Source organism: Suricata suricatta, chromosome 11 (genome assembly GCF_006229205.1).
Source record: "Suricata suricatta isolate VVHF042 chromosome 11, meerkat_22Aug2017_6uvM2_HiC, whole genome shotgun sequence".
In the NCBI taxonomy this organism is placed as follows: domain Eukaryota; kingdom Metazoa; phylum Chordata; class Mammalia; order Carnivora; family Herpestidae; genus Suricata; species Suricata suricatta.
In genome coordinates, this window is record NC_043710.1 from 54,515,631 (window position 1) to 54,532,786 (window position 17,156).

General features: G+C 36.8%; 1 protein-coding gene across 2 annotated transcripts in view; it reads right to left on the bottom strand.

Moving 5' to 3' along the window:
* Positions 1-17,156, bottom strand: part of FCHSD2 (FCH and double SH3 domains 2) — a 269,715-nt gene that overhangs the window by 17,089 nt on the left and 235,470 nt on the right. For both annotated transcript variants that reach the window (XM_029914695.1, XM_029914697.1), the window contains exon 13: positions 9,390-9,551. In XM_029914695.1, the coding sequence (XP_029770555.1) occupies positions 9,390-9,551 (162 nt within the window). The remainder of the gene's footprint in view (positions 1-9,389; positions 9,552-17,156) is intronic.

The window sequence follows — 17,156 nt, forward strand, 5'->3', positions numbered from 1 at the left end:
TTTTGCTCCTTATAACTCACTAGCAGAGCCTCGGAGTGTCATCTGGACAGAGAAGTGATCATATTGATCATCATACCAAATACAACACAAGTAGATTATAAAAGATGATGTTGAAAATACCAGCAAAGTCGGTTTCTGTTTCCATAATAAGATGGAGTGTCAGGGACCTGATTTAAACTCCTACCAGAAACAACTAAAAAATTGCTCAAAATATATGAACACTGGACATCAGACACCGAAGGAAGGTGATCCCTGGGGAATAGGAAACAATTTCCTCAACTTAGGAAGAACTATTTAAATCCAAACTAATCAGAATAAAGGCAATAAAAACCAGAGTAGAAATCAATACAAAAGACAACAGGAAAAGCAACAGGGGGGAAAAATCAATGAAATCAAAAGCTGACTCATTCTTTTTTTTTTTAAGTTTATTTATTTATTATTTTGAGAGCAAGAGAGTGAGAGAGCAAGTGGGAGAGACAGAGAGGGAGAGAGAATCCCAAGCAGGTTTTGCATTGCCAGCAGGAGCCTGGTGCGGAGCTTGAACTCATGAACTGTGAGATCAGGACCAGAGCTGAAGTCTGAAAGTTAACAGACAAAGGCACCCTGCTGATAGCCTGTGCTCAGTCCTGATTTGAGAGTTCTCAGCAAAGATGGTGCTTCCGAGAGCCACCCAGACGCCACGAAATCTAGTTCTTTATCAAATGGATGGATAAATCTCTAGCAGAATGATCAGGAATAAAGTGGAGACACAAATAACCAACATCAAGAATGAGTATTTGGTATTGATGCCACTAGAGATTCTCTAAATAATGACAGAATAATAAAGGAATATTATAAACAACTTGTTCCAGTAAAGTTGGCAACTTAGAATGGACAAATTCCTTGAAAGACACAAATGATCAAAATCTTCTCAAGAATAACCTGAATAACCCTATATCTACTAAAGACACTGGATTTGTTGTTACAAGAAAACTTCCACAAAGAAAACTTCAGCCTCAGATAATGTACTCTGATGAAGTATATCAAACATTTAAGAAAGAAAAATTCTACACAATTCCACATAAACTTCCAGAAAATTGAAGAGGAAAGGATATTTTTCAAATCATTCTGAGACAAGCATTATACCAAAACCAGACAAAAACATTACAAGAGAAGAAAACTACAGACTAGTCTCTGCCATGAACAGAGACAAAAATGCTTATCAAAATTTTAACAAATCCAATTTACCAATTTCAATCAATCAACATATGAAAAGGGTACTATATCATGATACAAGTGGAGTTTATCAGTAATACAAAGTTTGTTTAATATTTGAAAAATCATCAATGCAATTTACCATATAAACAAACTAAAAAAAGAAAAATCATTTCACAAGATTCAGCATCTATTCCTATCAGTAAACTAAAGAAATAAAACAAACTTCTCAATATGGTAAAGGGCATCCACAAAAACCCTCTTGTTAACATACTTAATGGTGAAAGACAATGCTTCCTCCCCAGGTGCACGAAAGAAGGTAAGAACATCCACTGGCCCGAAACTACTGGAGATTCTAGTTGTTACTGTAATAATAATACGCAGGTGACATGATTATCTACACGGAAAACCTACACAAAAGCTACTACAACTAATAAAGGAGTTTAGCAAAATTGCAGGATATAAGATCAAAATGCAAAAATCAATTATATTTCTATATGTTAGCAATAAGCAATTGGAAATTAAAATTTAAAAAACACTTAAAATAGCACCAAAAAGTATAAAATAGAGATAAGTCTGAAAAAAGGTGTGCAAGACCTATACACTGAAAGTTATAAAACACTGAGGGAAACTAAAGTGAAATAAATGGGAAGGTATTATGTTAATGGATTGGAAGACTCAATATTGTTAAAACATCACCTGTCTTCAAACTGATTTACAGATTTATCATGATCCTATTAAAAATTTTTTTTTAATGTTTTTTATTTATTTTTGAGAGCGAGAGACAGCATGAGGAGGGAAGGGTGAGAGAGAGAGGGAGACACAGATTCTGAAGCAGGCTCCAGGCTCTGAGCTGTCAGCACAGAGCCTGACGCGGGGCTCGAACCCACAAACCATGAGATCATGACCTGAGCCGAAGCTGGATGCTTAACTGACTGAGCCACCCAGGTGCCCCAACAATCCTATTTTTAAAAATCCTAGATTTTTTTCTTTTATGTAGAAAACTGAGTTTAAATTCATATGGAAATGCAAAGGATCCAGAACATCCAAAATGACCTTGAGAAAGAAAAAGAAAGTTGGAGGTTAACTATACTGGATTTAAAATTTTAAAAAAAAAGGAGAGAGAGAGAAGAAAGTTGGAGAATTTAAACTACCTAACTTCAAGGCTAATTATGAAGTTATATTATTCAAAACAATGTAGTATTGGCATCAGTACAGATAAACAGATCCACCAAACAAAACAAAAAGTTCAAAAATAAACTCACACATATACGGTTAATAGATTTTTGACAAAGATATGAAGGTAATTCAGTGGAGAAAGAGCAGTCTTTTCAACAACAAAAAGGAACTTTTATTCATTCTTCTTACTATATACAAAGATTAACTCAAACTGGGTCAGAGATTTCTAAAAGAAAATTTAGGAGAAAATCTTTATTATCTTGGGTTTGGCAAAGATCTATTTGTCAAAGAAATCATAGCTTGTAAAAGCTACCACATCATACCACACCACAGCACGGTCCATAAAAGAAAAAAAAATAGTAAGTTGGAACTTCATCAAAATTAAAAATGTCTGCTCTTTGAAAGATACTGTTAAAATGAAAAGACAAGCCATAGACTTGGTTTGGGAGAAAATTAATCAAATATCTGATAAAGGGTTTATACACAGAACATAGGGGAGCCTGGGTGGTTCAGTCGGTTAAATGTCCGGCTGCAGCTCAGGTCATGATCTTATGGTTCGTGGGTTTGAGCCCCGCATCGGGCTCTGTGCTGACAGCTCAGAGCCTGGAGCCTCCTTCAGATTCTGTGTCTTCCTCTTTCTCTGACCCTCCCCTGCTCACACTATCTCTCTCTGTCTCTTAAAAAAAACAAAAACAAAACAAAAAACAAAAAAACATATACACAGAACATAAAAAGAATTCTCAAAACTCAATAAAAAGAAAACAACCAATAAAATAAGGGCAAAAGATCTGAACAGACACTTCACCAAAAAGGATATGCAGATGGCAAATAAGCATATGTAAAGATGCTCAACATTATTAGTGAGACACAAATTAAAAATATAGCGATACACTACCACATATCCATTAGAATGTCTAAAATTAAACACCAACCATACCAAGTATTGGTGAGCTTGTGAAGCAACTAGAACACTAGTACCCTACTGATGGGAATGTAAAATGGTACAACCACTTTGGAAATTTTTTAAAATATTAAACACCTACCCACTGTATGTCCCATTCAAAACATACGTTCATGGCAGTTTTACTTGTAATAGCTTCCCTAAACCCCAAATGCTCATCATTGGGTGAACTGATAAACAAACTGGCGTACTCATACAATGGAATACTGCTCAGCAATAAAACAACAATGAATCACTGATGTACAATAACATGGATGATCCTCGAAATAATCATGCTGAGTGAAAGAAGATAGACCAAAAAAAAAAGTTACATATTATATGATTCTGTCCAAAATTCTAGGAAATACAAACTAATCCACAATGAGAGCAGATCAGTGGTTGACGGGAGAGTTGAAAGGAGCATGAGGAAATTTTTCAGGGTGGTGGATATGTTCATGACCTTAATTGTCACAAGGGGTTCACTGGTGTATACACATGTCAAAATACCTCAAATTACGCACTTTAATTATGTGTAGCCTACTACATTGTTAGTTATATCTCAGCAAAGCTGTTAAAAAATATCAGGAAAGCTTGAGAATTTTATTTATTTATTTATTTATTTATTTATTATGTTTTATTTATTTTTGATACTGAGAGAGACAGAGCATGAGAGGGGGAGGGGCAGAGAGAGAAGGAGACACAGAACTGGAAGCAGGCTCCAGGCTCTGAGTTGGCTGTCAGCACAGAGCCCGATGCGGGGCTCGAACTCACAGGCTCTGAGTTGGCTGTCAGCACAGAGCCCGATGCGGGGCTCGAACCCACGAATGTGAGATCTGACCTGAGCCGAAGTCGGAGGCCCAACCAACTGAGCCACCCAGGAGCCCCAAAGCTTGAGAATTTTAATGGCAACTGGCCACACAGTACCTGAAGATGTTACAAGATGATTAATTACATAAAAAATAGGATATTCAATGATGATTCAACAGAGGATTTAAAAAAAAAGAAGAAAAAAGAATGCACGGCAATTATACTGAACCATGATAAAGGGTCATCCACAGAGTACGAAAGTATGGTAAAGAACATGGCTTTAGAAGCAGACGTATGTGGGTTCAAACCCTAGCTCGCTCCAGTGACTAGCTGTGTGCCATTGGGCAAGACATTTAATTCTCCTCATCTGTAAACAATGTATGAATGTGCCTGACATAGCACCTGGTACAGTAGAGATACTTTTTTGTGAACTTCCTCTTTTTAATGTATTTTAAGGTTTGGTGGAATTAGACTGCGTATCTTCAGGTTCGGATTAATATTTTTGAACACATACTATGTATAAGGATTTGTGTCAGGCACTTTGTTGTTATAGCTCTGCACAAAGTCAGAGAACATAATAGAGCTGGAGACCCTTCTCTTAGAGCTGAAATTCTCCACATGTTTTCAATGCCCTTCTCTGGGTCTTGGCTATTAGTGAGACTGGTTCTCTCAATCTGTGGATATAAACTCAGCAGATATCATACTCAGTTTGGTAACTCCCAGCACTTAGCAAAGGGTCTCAGGAGGAGTGAAGGTTCCATACATGCTTACTGAATTGAATTAAATTGATCCTATTGAAAATATGAAATGTCAGTTTCACTAATAATGTGGCCTATTTGAGTATGGAGTTTAATCCAATAACAAGACCACAGCTCACTTGGAAACACTTAAATACAGAAGTGCCTAAAATTTTTTGCAGGTGTATGTTATATTTTTCTACAGTTTACATTTATTTCATTACAAAAATCCATGGTTTCTTTTCTTTGGGATCAGTACAAGCCAACAAACAGATTTTAATATTTCAAAAACAAAGCCCATTATACTGCAAAGACTATTAGGCATTAATGAGGCAGATGAGAATGAAACTACCATCCTCATGGTTAAAAACATTTAATTTCCTTGCCTTTCCAACACATCATTCAGCATGGTCTTCACAATGAGGAAAGTCAGAATTTATTTCTATGCAACTCTGCAAAATGCTCACATTCTTAGGGAGGTTGCACAATAAAGTTGATGCCAGGATGTCTGTGTATCATAGGGGAAATGGCCGGAGATAAGGAAGTCATGTAAACACTGTCAGCTATAGTTTGAGAATTGGGGGGGGCGGCGGGGGGAGGGATGAGGGACAAGAACCAACCTTAAAGAACTGTAAATCTCTAACCTATGAATTCTACTTCTAAGAATCTATATTATAGAAATCTATTCCTACTTTGGTAAAAAGAAGTATGTACACAAATATCTTTCAGAGTATTATTTATTTATAATACCTGGAAGCAATCTAAAGAGAGCAGTTAAGTGTTATGGTATGCCTTCCTGAGGGAATACTATGCAGACATGAAAAGAAAGATTATGAAGACTGTCCAGCACAATGGAATGCTAGATGGAAAAATATACAAAATCAACTTTCGTATGACAAATATGTTTTTAAAAAAGGACTAGAAAGAGGACAGAATTACATCATGTTGCTAATAGTGGTGTTTTAAGGACAGAGTTTTTTGGTTATTTTTTCCCCTCTACCTAACTTTCTAATTTTTTTATAATCCAGTTTTATAACTTTTCTATTCCAAAATTAATAGAATTTCAAAATTAAACTGAGTATGGGCTTTTGAGTAAGAGAAGAAAGGAAAATAAGAGAAGGGAGGAATGACGGACAGAAAGGCTGCCTGGGCTGCTGGTAGTAATCTAACCGTAAGAAGAATGTATGAGCTCTAGTTAACCATCTGTTCAGTAACTATATTAACAGACTGTTCTCCATTAAAAAATATTGCTATATTCCGTGATTTGTTTTCTCTGTTTCTTCCCAACCATATGGTTGGACCACAGCAGAATATAGAAGCTAAAAGTTAATACTCAAGTAAGTATAGTTTCTTCCTTATTCTATAAGGTAAATAGACTATACATTTAAAAAACATTTATCTTCTAAATAAGGCCCTTTACACTTTTAATGTCTAACATTAAAATTAACCATGTTTTCCAGATGGAAGGGAACTCTAAACTTGATGACTAATGCTTTTGTTGGCATCTATAATGGAAGAAATAATTTGGTCCCCAGATGTGTATTTCTGCTTCATGCTCCTAGCCAGCTAGCTGCCAGTGTGGAGAAGAGATACAACTTCTTCTAAATTGTTTCAGTGCAGTCATTTAAAAGCAGGTTAAATAAACACTGGGACTTCATGAAGCTATTTTGTGCCTACATCTCGCCTTTATTTATACAGTAGCCCCCCTTCCTTATCAGCAGGGGATATGTTCCAAGACTCCAAGTGGGTGTTTGAACCCACAGATAGTACCAAGAGTACCAAACCTATAGACTACGTTTTTTGCTATATATACATACCTATGCCACAGTTTAATTTATAAATTAGGCCCAGTAAGAGATAAATAACAATAACTAATAATAAAATATACTAGTTACAAAAATATGCTATAATAAAAGTTTTGTAAACGTGGTCTCTGTCTCTCAAAATATCTTACTCTACTCTACTTACCCTCTTCCTGTGGTGACGTGAGAGAAAATGCCCAGGTGAAAGATGAAGTGAGGTGAATGATGTGGGCATTGTGATGCAGCGTTAAGCTACTACTGACCTGATGATAAGTCAAGAGGATCATCTGCTTTTAGACAGTTGCTTCCATGGCTGACCATGGTAAACAAAACTGAAAAAAGTGACACCATGGATAAAGGGGCACTACTGTGCCCTGTGTACTGTCAGCAGAGCTTCCACAAAATATATTGCTCAGCTGGAAGCGGGAAGACACAGGCTCCGTGATACTGACTAGAGGGAAGGGAAGAGTGGGATGGGATTGCAAGATGTTCTCTTCACAGAAAATGTGATGTTTGTAGATGAGCTCATGTCTTTGGACAGTTCTCAAAAATACCGAATTCACTCAACACTTACTACCAGAACGCACTACTCATTGACAAACTGTACTAGGCGTATCTCCTTTATTTCCTTCCTTCACACTCAGAAGCCCTTCTTTATCTCATGTTAAAATTCTTAAAGGACTGTCTCAACTGACATTCCCTTCATGGGACAAACCTCTTTCCTATTTGTTTTCCATTTGGTATTAAACCTTTTTTACAGCATTTCACAACATTGTAAGATTTTGGAGTGGGAGGGGCTCTTAAATCATTTAACTTAACTTTCTCTCTGAAATCCAGAGAGAAGGGGCTTTTTTCCAAGGTGTGTCGATGAGTTAGGAGTAGGCATTTCAAGTTTGCCACAGAGGAGCCCAGCCACACACTGGCATGGATCACAAGGATCTATACAGGTCTGAGGTCTGCCTGCCCTGCCCGCTTGGCAGCTCTTCAAGGAGAGAGACCCAATTCTTGTTCATCTCCAGTTTGCTCAGGAAGTAGGCACACAGTGAGGGGATAGATGCCTGCCCAGTTGGTTGAGTTAGAAAACGTAACAGTCCAAGGGAAATCATGGGTTTGATTGGTTGCCAACACTGCTACTGAAGAGGCCAACAGAAAGTTTGTGCCTGGAATTTGCTGTCATCCTAAATTCTACAAAAAAATAACCTGAAGGAGATGGTAACTGTGACATTCAAAATATGCATTAGGAAGAGATAATTCATGACACAGAGCAACTTTGTTGTACTGAAAACAGGCCAGGCTCTTCTAACCCCGAAGTCAAGTAGGTGATGTGTGCCTGTTTTCCCCAGCTGGATTACCATTAATAGTCAAATAAAAATAAATTTTTAATAGATTGCTTTTCCTTAAAATGCACACACACAATATTTTTTAAATGTGCAAGTGTATTCCCATTAGAAAGTCAGAATACTGTGTGAAAAAATTGACAAAACTTTCAGGAATGTTCTTTAAACTTTAGCCAATTTCTCTAGCAAGGATGCCTTTTATCTGAAGGGCACAAGCACTGAAGAGGCACTATGGATAAAGTAGGAGATTATGGTTGCGAGATTGGAGTTTTAGCTTTTTAGTTTGCCACTGTTTCATCTATCCATTTTTTCATGTTTTCCTTCAACAGATGTTTATTGAGTACCTACTATGTGCCAGGCACTTTGCTGTGTACTGAATCAGACAGACATGGTAATTACATCCTAGAGAGGAAGACAGACAAAGGACACAAATAAAGAAGACAGGCATAGCTTGTAATAAATACCATAAAGAAATAAACAGGATGAGAGATGGGTAGGAAGCAGCAGTAGGAATACTTTAGTCTGACCAGATAGACATCATATATCCACTTATGTAATAACAGGCTGATCAATGAACTTTTCTGGCACTCAGATCTCCAACATGAAAAACTAAGGTTGAACTGGATGACAGCAAAGTGGAAAAAAGCCCTGGATTTGAAGCAAGAAAACGACAGCTTGAGCTCTGGCCTTGTTTGTAACACTATACCTGCACTGTCTCCCTGATGAAAAATACAGTAACACAGTGTGAAAGCCCTTGTGAATCAAACAATTAAGCCACAGACTAAAAGTGTCCCTTTATTTTCTCTCTTTCTCTTTTTACATTTATTTATTTATTTATTTTGAGAGAGAGAGAGAATATGGACACACAGGAGACGGGCACAGAGAGAGGGAGAGAAAAAGTCCCAAGCACACAGGGCTTGATCTCAGGAACTGTGAGATCATGACCCGAGTTGAAACCAAGAGTTGGACATTCAACCAACTGAACCACCCAGATGCTTGCTTTTCTCTTTTTAAGATTGTTTCTGACTCTTTGGATATCAGTTTTCAGAAAAGACCTCTGAGAACTTCAGAAACACCACATAAAAATTTTTATCCTACTACTTCTAGACAAGAAGCACATCTACTCATGACGGGATAAGGAGTTTGGTAAAGTGGCACTAATAAACCAGTGATATGTTCTTCACTGCATATTAAGAAAAAAAAAGCATGACTTTCCTTTTCCTATACCAAGTTTAACTCCATCAGTGATAGGCCAAAGAAAAGAAACCAAACTGTTAGTGAAACCATTATTTTTTTCTTTTAAATTTTGGCTATTATCAGGTTTGGCAACACAGTCAAAGAACAGCATCCTTCAGTGAAGTCTCCCCATCACAGCCAAGAAGAGAAGCCCTACCGAGTGTGAAGTGCCGTTACTGGTCACTGCAGGAAGGCGAGCCCAGCGCTCACTTTCCAGTTCTTCCATCACTTGATTCATTGCACTCTTCAGCCACGTGTCCACAGAAACACCAATCTGCTTTAGCAGGTCCAGCCGGGCTTCAGCTTTCAACTTAATTATCTAAGAAAACCAAGAAAACGGTGAGAAATCAAGACTTTTTTGCCTCACTGTGTTTTTAAAGTTATTCTTGATTTATTAATTAGAATAATCTTGATATTCACTAGCCATGCTTCCTTGGCATAGATGTTAATTTTTCACTTGGAAAGAGGGGGAGAGGGAGAGGAGTCTAGGAGTAGGGAGAGGAAAGGAAACACAAGAACAGAAAAGAGGGCAAAAAGCAGGCACACTTGGATCTCGACAAGATACATCAAACATAACTTATGAACAGGAAGATATTAAGACACCATAAAGTCTGCATCCTTTTCCTCTTAACAAGGCTATGCCTCAGAATATCCTAAAATCTAGCCTTTGGACAGACTTCTAACCCATCCCCGGACTTTTTTTTCTCTATAATCTACCTCTTACAAGTTTGCAAATGTCATCACCGTGTCACTCCCGCGTTAAAAACTTCCATGACTCCTGACTGAACTACTGGGTAAAGATTTAAGTTAAATTATGATGCAGCAGTCAGAAAGAGTAAAAGATAGAAAATAAAAAGTTCTTATTCTCCAAATTCAAGAAACGGAAAGACTGCTGGGGCTTTGACTCTTGTTCTAAGCCATAAGCAAGTAACCACAGAACTAGTCTAACCCTGTCCCCAGCAAACAGTACCTGCTTTGCTCTAACAGCCATGCCTCTGAAAGTCAGCAGTCAGTGACAGTCCTACGTGTCTGTAAGGCAGCCAAGCACAGCCGTGCTCCAGCAACCACCAGGGGTTAAGCTTCTACTCCTGCTTCTGACAGTCCATCAATCCCTATATACTGCAGCCCAAGTGAGCCAATCTGTAAAACATTTTTAGTTTTGAAAATCTACCAATCCCTGAAATCCACACTTCTCAAAACCCTATATATCAATTCTATTTTGTTCAAAGATTGTGTTTATAAGTATCACTCTCTTTTGCTTAGCAAGTAATAAATTCAGTTTCACTGTTTCACTATTAGAGATGTAGTCTCTTCCTTCAACATTTGAAGGTTCCACTGAGAAAATATTATTTGGTAATTCTAACCCTCACTTTATAGCCTTCTGTGGGACTTTTGGACAAACAAATGTGCTCACTGAACCTTGCTGGTATGTGATTCTGACCATTCTCTAGATTGTCTACTGGGAGAGCTAGTATCAAAATTGATCTGAACTCTGGGGGCACCTGTTGGTAGAGTATATGACTCTCAATCTCAGGGTTAGGAGTTCAAGCCCCACATTGGGCATGGAGCCTACTTAGAAAAAAATTATCTGAGCTCTGACTTGTTTCACTCAGCTCTCATTGCTGTACTTATTCTGTATTCCTAAGATTTTTTCAATTATTTTTTAAAATTATAGTTTACTGTCAAATTGGTTTCCATATAACACCCAGTGCTCTTCCCCACAAGTGCCCTCTTCCATTACCACCACTTCCCTTCCCCCTCCCGCTCTCCTTTCAACCCTCCTTTTCAGTATTCACTAGTCTCTCAGGTTTTGCATCCCTCTCTCTCCCCAACTCTCTTTCCCTCTTCCCTTCCCCATGGTCCTCCATTAGGTTTCTCCTGTTCACCTGTTAGACCTATGAGTGCAAACATATGGTATTTGTCCTTCTCCGCCTGACTTATTTCGCTCAGCATGACACCCTCGAGGTCCATCCACTTTGCTACAAATAGAAGGATAGAGAATCTTAAGAAAGTGAGAGTTCAGAGCCTGATGTGGGGCTTGATCTCCAGAACTGTGAGATCATGACCTGAGCCAAAATTAAGAGTTGGATGCTTAACTGACTAAGACATCCAGGCACCCTTCACTTTCTTGATAGTATCTTTTGAAGAAAGAAAGTTTTTAATTTTTTTAATGTTTATTTTTTATTTTGGCAGGGAGAGAGAGAAAGAGACAGAGAATAAGCGGGGCGGGGGGCAGAGAGAGAGGAAGACACAGAATTCAAAGCAAGTGGTGTTGACAGTGCAGAGGTCAATGTGGGGCTCGAACTCAAGAACTGTTAGATCATGACCTGAACTGAAATCAAGAGTTGGATGCTAAACTGACTGAGCCACCCAAGTGCTTAAGAGATAGAGCTTTTAAAAATGTTTTAAGAAGCCAGATCTTGTAGATGTATAGAGACATTACCTTGGTGTATTAACAATGTCAATTAACTGATTTTAATATAAAATTTAACATAAGCACATCCAAATGTCAAGCCAGAGTTGAGTTTATGACACTTTGGATAAAGTTATAAAGTCTGCAAATCTAATCTGGGCTTAGTTAATTTACCTTCAAAAATATCATTTCTCTAAGGTAAGGACTGTGTCTGTTGCAATTCTACTATTTAGGACAGTGCCTGGCATGTGTAGGAAATGAATAATGGTAGATGGTAGTATTTCCCATTCTAAATTACCTTTGGTATCTTAAAAAAACACAACACTCCAAACAACTTTTATCACATGTACCAGGAACTGTATAGGATTATACCATTTCATTCAATCCACACAATTCTCGGGATGCAGATCATAAACTCCATTATAGATGAGAAAAGTGATTTAACCAAAGTCCTATCAATTTTGGTAAATTATTATTCCCAATGAATCATGCCTCTTGCTATCTAAGTAAGTCCCCTCCTGTACTGATTCTGGGCTTATCCACGTGGCCTGCTTTGATGGAACATATGCAAATTTGATGGAGAGATTTGATAAGTGCAATTAATGTTGATTTCTTGGAACGTGTGTCTCCGTTATGTAAGAAGCCCAGGTTAGCATAAATGGGGATTAAAGACCATTTGGGGGAAAGGCCCAGCCCTCTAAGAGGAATGCAGTTCCTTGAGTAATCTCAGGAAAAACTTGCAAAAGAAATGCACAGTCAACACCCAGATAGTAAGAGATAATAGTTTTTTCCATAAAGGTGTGTGTGTGTGTGTTTTAAGGCAGCCACAGATTCTTGTATTTAAATAATTTAATTTCCAAATATCTGGGGATTTTTCAGATATCTGTTAACTGATTTTTAATTTAATTCTGATGGTCAGAGAACATACTCTGAATGATATCAATACTTTTAAACTAACCTGACACAGGCTTATGGTGAAGTATATGGCCCTGCTGAACATTCTGTGTGTACTTTAAAAGAAGTACTCTTGTGGGGTAAGGTCTTCTTTAAATGCCAATTAGGTAAAATTAGTTGATAGTGTTGTTCAAGTCTTCTGTATCCTTGCTGATTTTCTAGCTCCTTGTTCTAATTACTGAAAGGAATGCTGAAATCCCCAACTACCATTGTCGATTTATTTCTTTTTTCAGTTAGGCCAGTTTTGCTTTATGTACTTAGTAGCTCTATTATTAGCTATATACACATCCAGAATCATTATGTCTTTTTGATGGAGAAGATGATGAAGGCCTTATTTTTAATCATTATAAATGAACCCTTTTAATATTTCTTGTCCTGTAGTTTATTTTGTCTGATATTATAATGACTTCAATATTTTAATGGTTGGTCTTATTCTCCTGTGGTAAGAAACAGCTAAACTTTCTGTTCAGTTTATTTTTATTTATTTATTTTTTTTGCCTTCCAGCTACTGTTTCCTGTCACGCTCCTGGGAGTTTCTGTTCCATAGATGCATTTAGGTTTGGCCAAGGATTTGGATGGTTATTTACATAGATGCAAACTAGAGGGCTTCCTGATATCCATCCTAAAGCCAGTGAGACCAAGTCTCTATGCTTGAAAACAGCCCCTTGCAAAGATCTGTTTAATGTAAATATCACCAAGTACAGTCCCTTTCTTTTCAGGGTCTATTCCTTTCCAGTTTTTACACAGCAGGTATTTTCCACATCTATTAAATAATTATTTTAAATATTTTTACCCCAGGTTAATAACTATTATCTAAAGGAGGATTAGCCCAATATGAGTTAGTCCCTTATTATCAGAAGGAGAAATCCTTGTAGAGACATATTCTACATTCAAAATGAACTGCAAAGAAATCTTAAATTTCACTCAATAGATTACCATTAATATTTCCATTATAATTCTGAAACTGTTTAATATACTGCAGGATAAAGCAAATAAAATACTATGACAATATTAGGAACCAAGATTTTAATATAAGAGAAAAAAGTTAAATATAAAATCAAAGAAGTTCAATAAAATCCTTTTAATTTTAAATTTTAATTGGAAAGATCAACATGAACTCATGATTAAAAAAAAACTCCTAACTCTAATAACAAAGAAAGGGCCAAGATATAAAGGACACAGTTAACAATATGCACCTTCACTTTCTAGACCCTGGTGTCTAAATACGATTTTTTACTAAAAGAAATCAAAGCTCCATAGAGAAATGGCTAATTCTAAGTCTGGTAAGGAAAAAAACACGATGAGTGTATGATGGCTTGTTGTGTGAAAAAGCAAGAAACTGTTCAAAAACTAATGTCAAGAGGACATGCAGGTCAGCAATTAAATGGACTCTCACGGGCCAAATTTAGACCAAGTGGCACTTTTTAAAAAAGGCCAACTATAATAGAAAATACACCAAATTAATAAAAACCTATAATAAATTAAGAGTACATAAGGTGGGACTCCATGAAGAGAAGCAAAGGATAATGACTTGGGGGAAAGGACATCTACTATGGAGCTGTGAACTGAATAACTGTCAGACCTTATACAGGGCTGAAAGATGATACAGTTTTATCCGGCCAAAGTTGAGAAACCTTTCTGGATACTCATGGCATAATAAGAAACTACTGAACAGAAATGGTAATAGGGCTAAATTTGTCCTACTGGAAAGGCTATTCTTTTAATTTATTTTTTGTTTATTTATTTATAATTGTGACATCCAAGTTACAATAATGTTAAAGTTTTAAAATAATGCAATAATGTTTTCTGGAATAGATTCCAGTGATTTATCCCCTATGCATAACACCCAGTGCTCATCGCAACAAGTGTCTTCCTTAATTCCCCTTACCCATTTAGCCCATTCCCCCACCCAGAGCCCTTCCAGCAACACTCAGTTTGTTCTCTGTATTTAAGAGTCTCTTATGTTTTATCCTCCTCCCTGTTTTTATATTATTTTTGCTTCCCTTCCCTTATGTTCATCTGTTTTGTATCTTGAAACCCTCATACGAGTGAAGTCATTTGATACTTTTCTCTGACTAATTTCGCTTAGCATAATACCCTCTAGTTCCATCCACATAGTTGCAAATGGCAAGATTTCATTCGTTTTGATTGCTAAGTAATATTCCATTGTGTGTGTGTGTGTGTGTGTGTGTGTGTGTGTGTGTACACACATATACATATATATGTATATACACACACCACATCTTCTTTATCCATTCATTCATTGATGGACATTTGTGCTCTTTCCATACTTTGGCTATTGTTGACAGTGCTGCTATAAACAGTGGGGTGCATGTGCCCCTTTGAAAGAGCACACCTGTATCCCTTGGATATAGACCTAGCAGTGTAATTGCTGGGTCGTAGGGTAGTTCTATTTTTAAGTTTTTGAGGAACTTCCATTCTGTTTGGAAAGGCTATTCTAAATCTACCCAACAAAGCTTGAAAATAGGCCGCAGAAGGATCAAACTGATCTGCAACTGGACTGGCTGTTAGAACAGAACTCAATAGTCTTTTAAAAGAAGAAAGGATAATTCATATACTTCAATAACCAAACACTCACCATTTCTAGTATTCAGTAAAAATTATCAGGTATTTGAAAAGTAGAAAAATATAAGCCAAAACTAAAGGAAAAAATCGGTCAATAAGAAAGACAGAAATCACAGATATGATGGAATGAGCAGACAAGACTTAAAGTCATTATTATAAATATACTTAAGGATTTAGAGGAAAACATGAAGATAAACAGGCATGAACTGGAAATATAAAGAACCAAACAGAACTCATAGAGCTGAAGCTCTAATACCTGATATCAAAATTCACTGGAAGGCCTTAACAGTAGATGATATACTACAGAAGAAATGATCAGTATACTTGAATACATAGTAGCTCATAAAACTGAGATTACGACAAAAAATAAGGCTGGATAAAAATATGAAAAGTGATCTTTGCATGTGATGTGTAGGACAATACCAACAATACCATGTTGTTGGAGTTGAACTAACTTGTGACACAAAGCAGGTCAACTGTTGCCTGGTCATAAGAGAATTTGGGGGGGGGGGATTGAAAGAAATATTTTGTATCTAGATTGTGGTGGTAAATATTTAGGGAGATGCATTTGTCCAAACTTACCAAACTGTTCACTTGAAATGTTTACATTTTATTGTATGTATATTGTACCTTGGTAGAGCTGATTTTTAAAAACACCATGACATCATAATGATACTTAAGAAAGAGAGAAGAATACCTATTTGCCACTACTGGAGGTGACTAGTACCTATCTGGTAGCTGCAAATACAAAAAAAGGGACCCGGACAGTGGAAAGACCTGGTAGCACCACCTAATTAAGTGACTACTGTTAATACCATTAACAGAGAGGCAACTTGATAAAAACATTGTGATAAAAAACAGCATCATCAATAAAGTATTCTTGCCTAAAATACTGACTCTAATAAGGCCTCTAGATTTAACCTCTATTTTACAGAACAGAAATAAACACATAAAGCCAATATTATAAAATATTAATTGTTGAATTTAGCATGTTGAGAAATATTTATTTACTCTTCATCTTTTCTGTATGGTTCAAAATATTCATGGGACATCTGCATGGCTCAGTTGGTTAAGAGCCTAACTTTGGCGCGGATCATGATCTCACGGTTCATGAGTTCGAGCCCTGCACTGGGCTCTCTGCTGTCAGCAGCAGAGCCCACTTTGGAAACTCTGTCCCCCTCGTTCTCCACCCCTTCCCTTGCTCACGCTCTTTCTCTCTCTCTCAAAAATAAATAAACATTAAAAAAAAATAAAATATTCACAATTAAAGTGAAAGTCAAAAGGTGTGCTGACACACTGTTATAAGAGTGTACTGAAAACTCACAGTATCAGGGCCTGAGGTCATGTAAATTTGGATATAATATGACTGGAAATTCTGTTTTTATAGCAGGCTTATCCTTACCATTTCATTAATCTTGTGGCAATGGTATAAGTGACCATTTCTGAGTCACTGAGGTACAAGAATGACATAATAATCTTGAATTCCTGTGTACAATAGAACCTTAATAAAATGACAATTTAAGAGAAAATTATATCTATGAAAATGTGCTAATATGGGTAATAATTGATTTTTTTTGGTTTTGTTAATTCACTGTTGATCCCATGTACTATGGCTTTCAAGTGTACATTCAGATTAAAATATATATAGTATCTTAGAGAAAGAATCATATAGTCTATAGTTCCTTCTTCAGCCCTTACACCAAATGTGAATTACTAAAAATTTCTGGGTGTCTTTGACTTCTTACATTAACTTTCTCCTCTTTGTGTTTCCTCAGTTTGTCTCTTCACTGTCAAAAAAAGAGAACTACCCTCAACCCCCCTGAAAAGGAAAAATTTAAACATGCAAAAAGTAATTGTGTTCTGGAACACCATAAGTCATGTACAGGTTCCAAAAAGTTGGTATTTAAAGTTCTTGGTTTCTTGGCAAGCTACTTGTAAAACAGGTATAGTCAGATGAAGAATGTGTGTGTC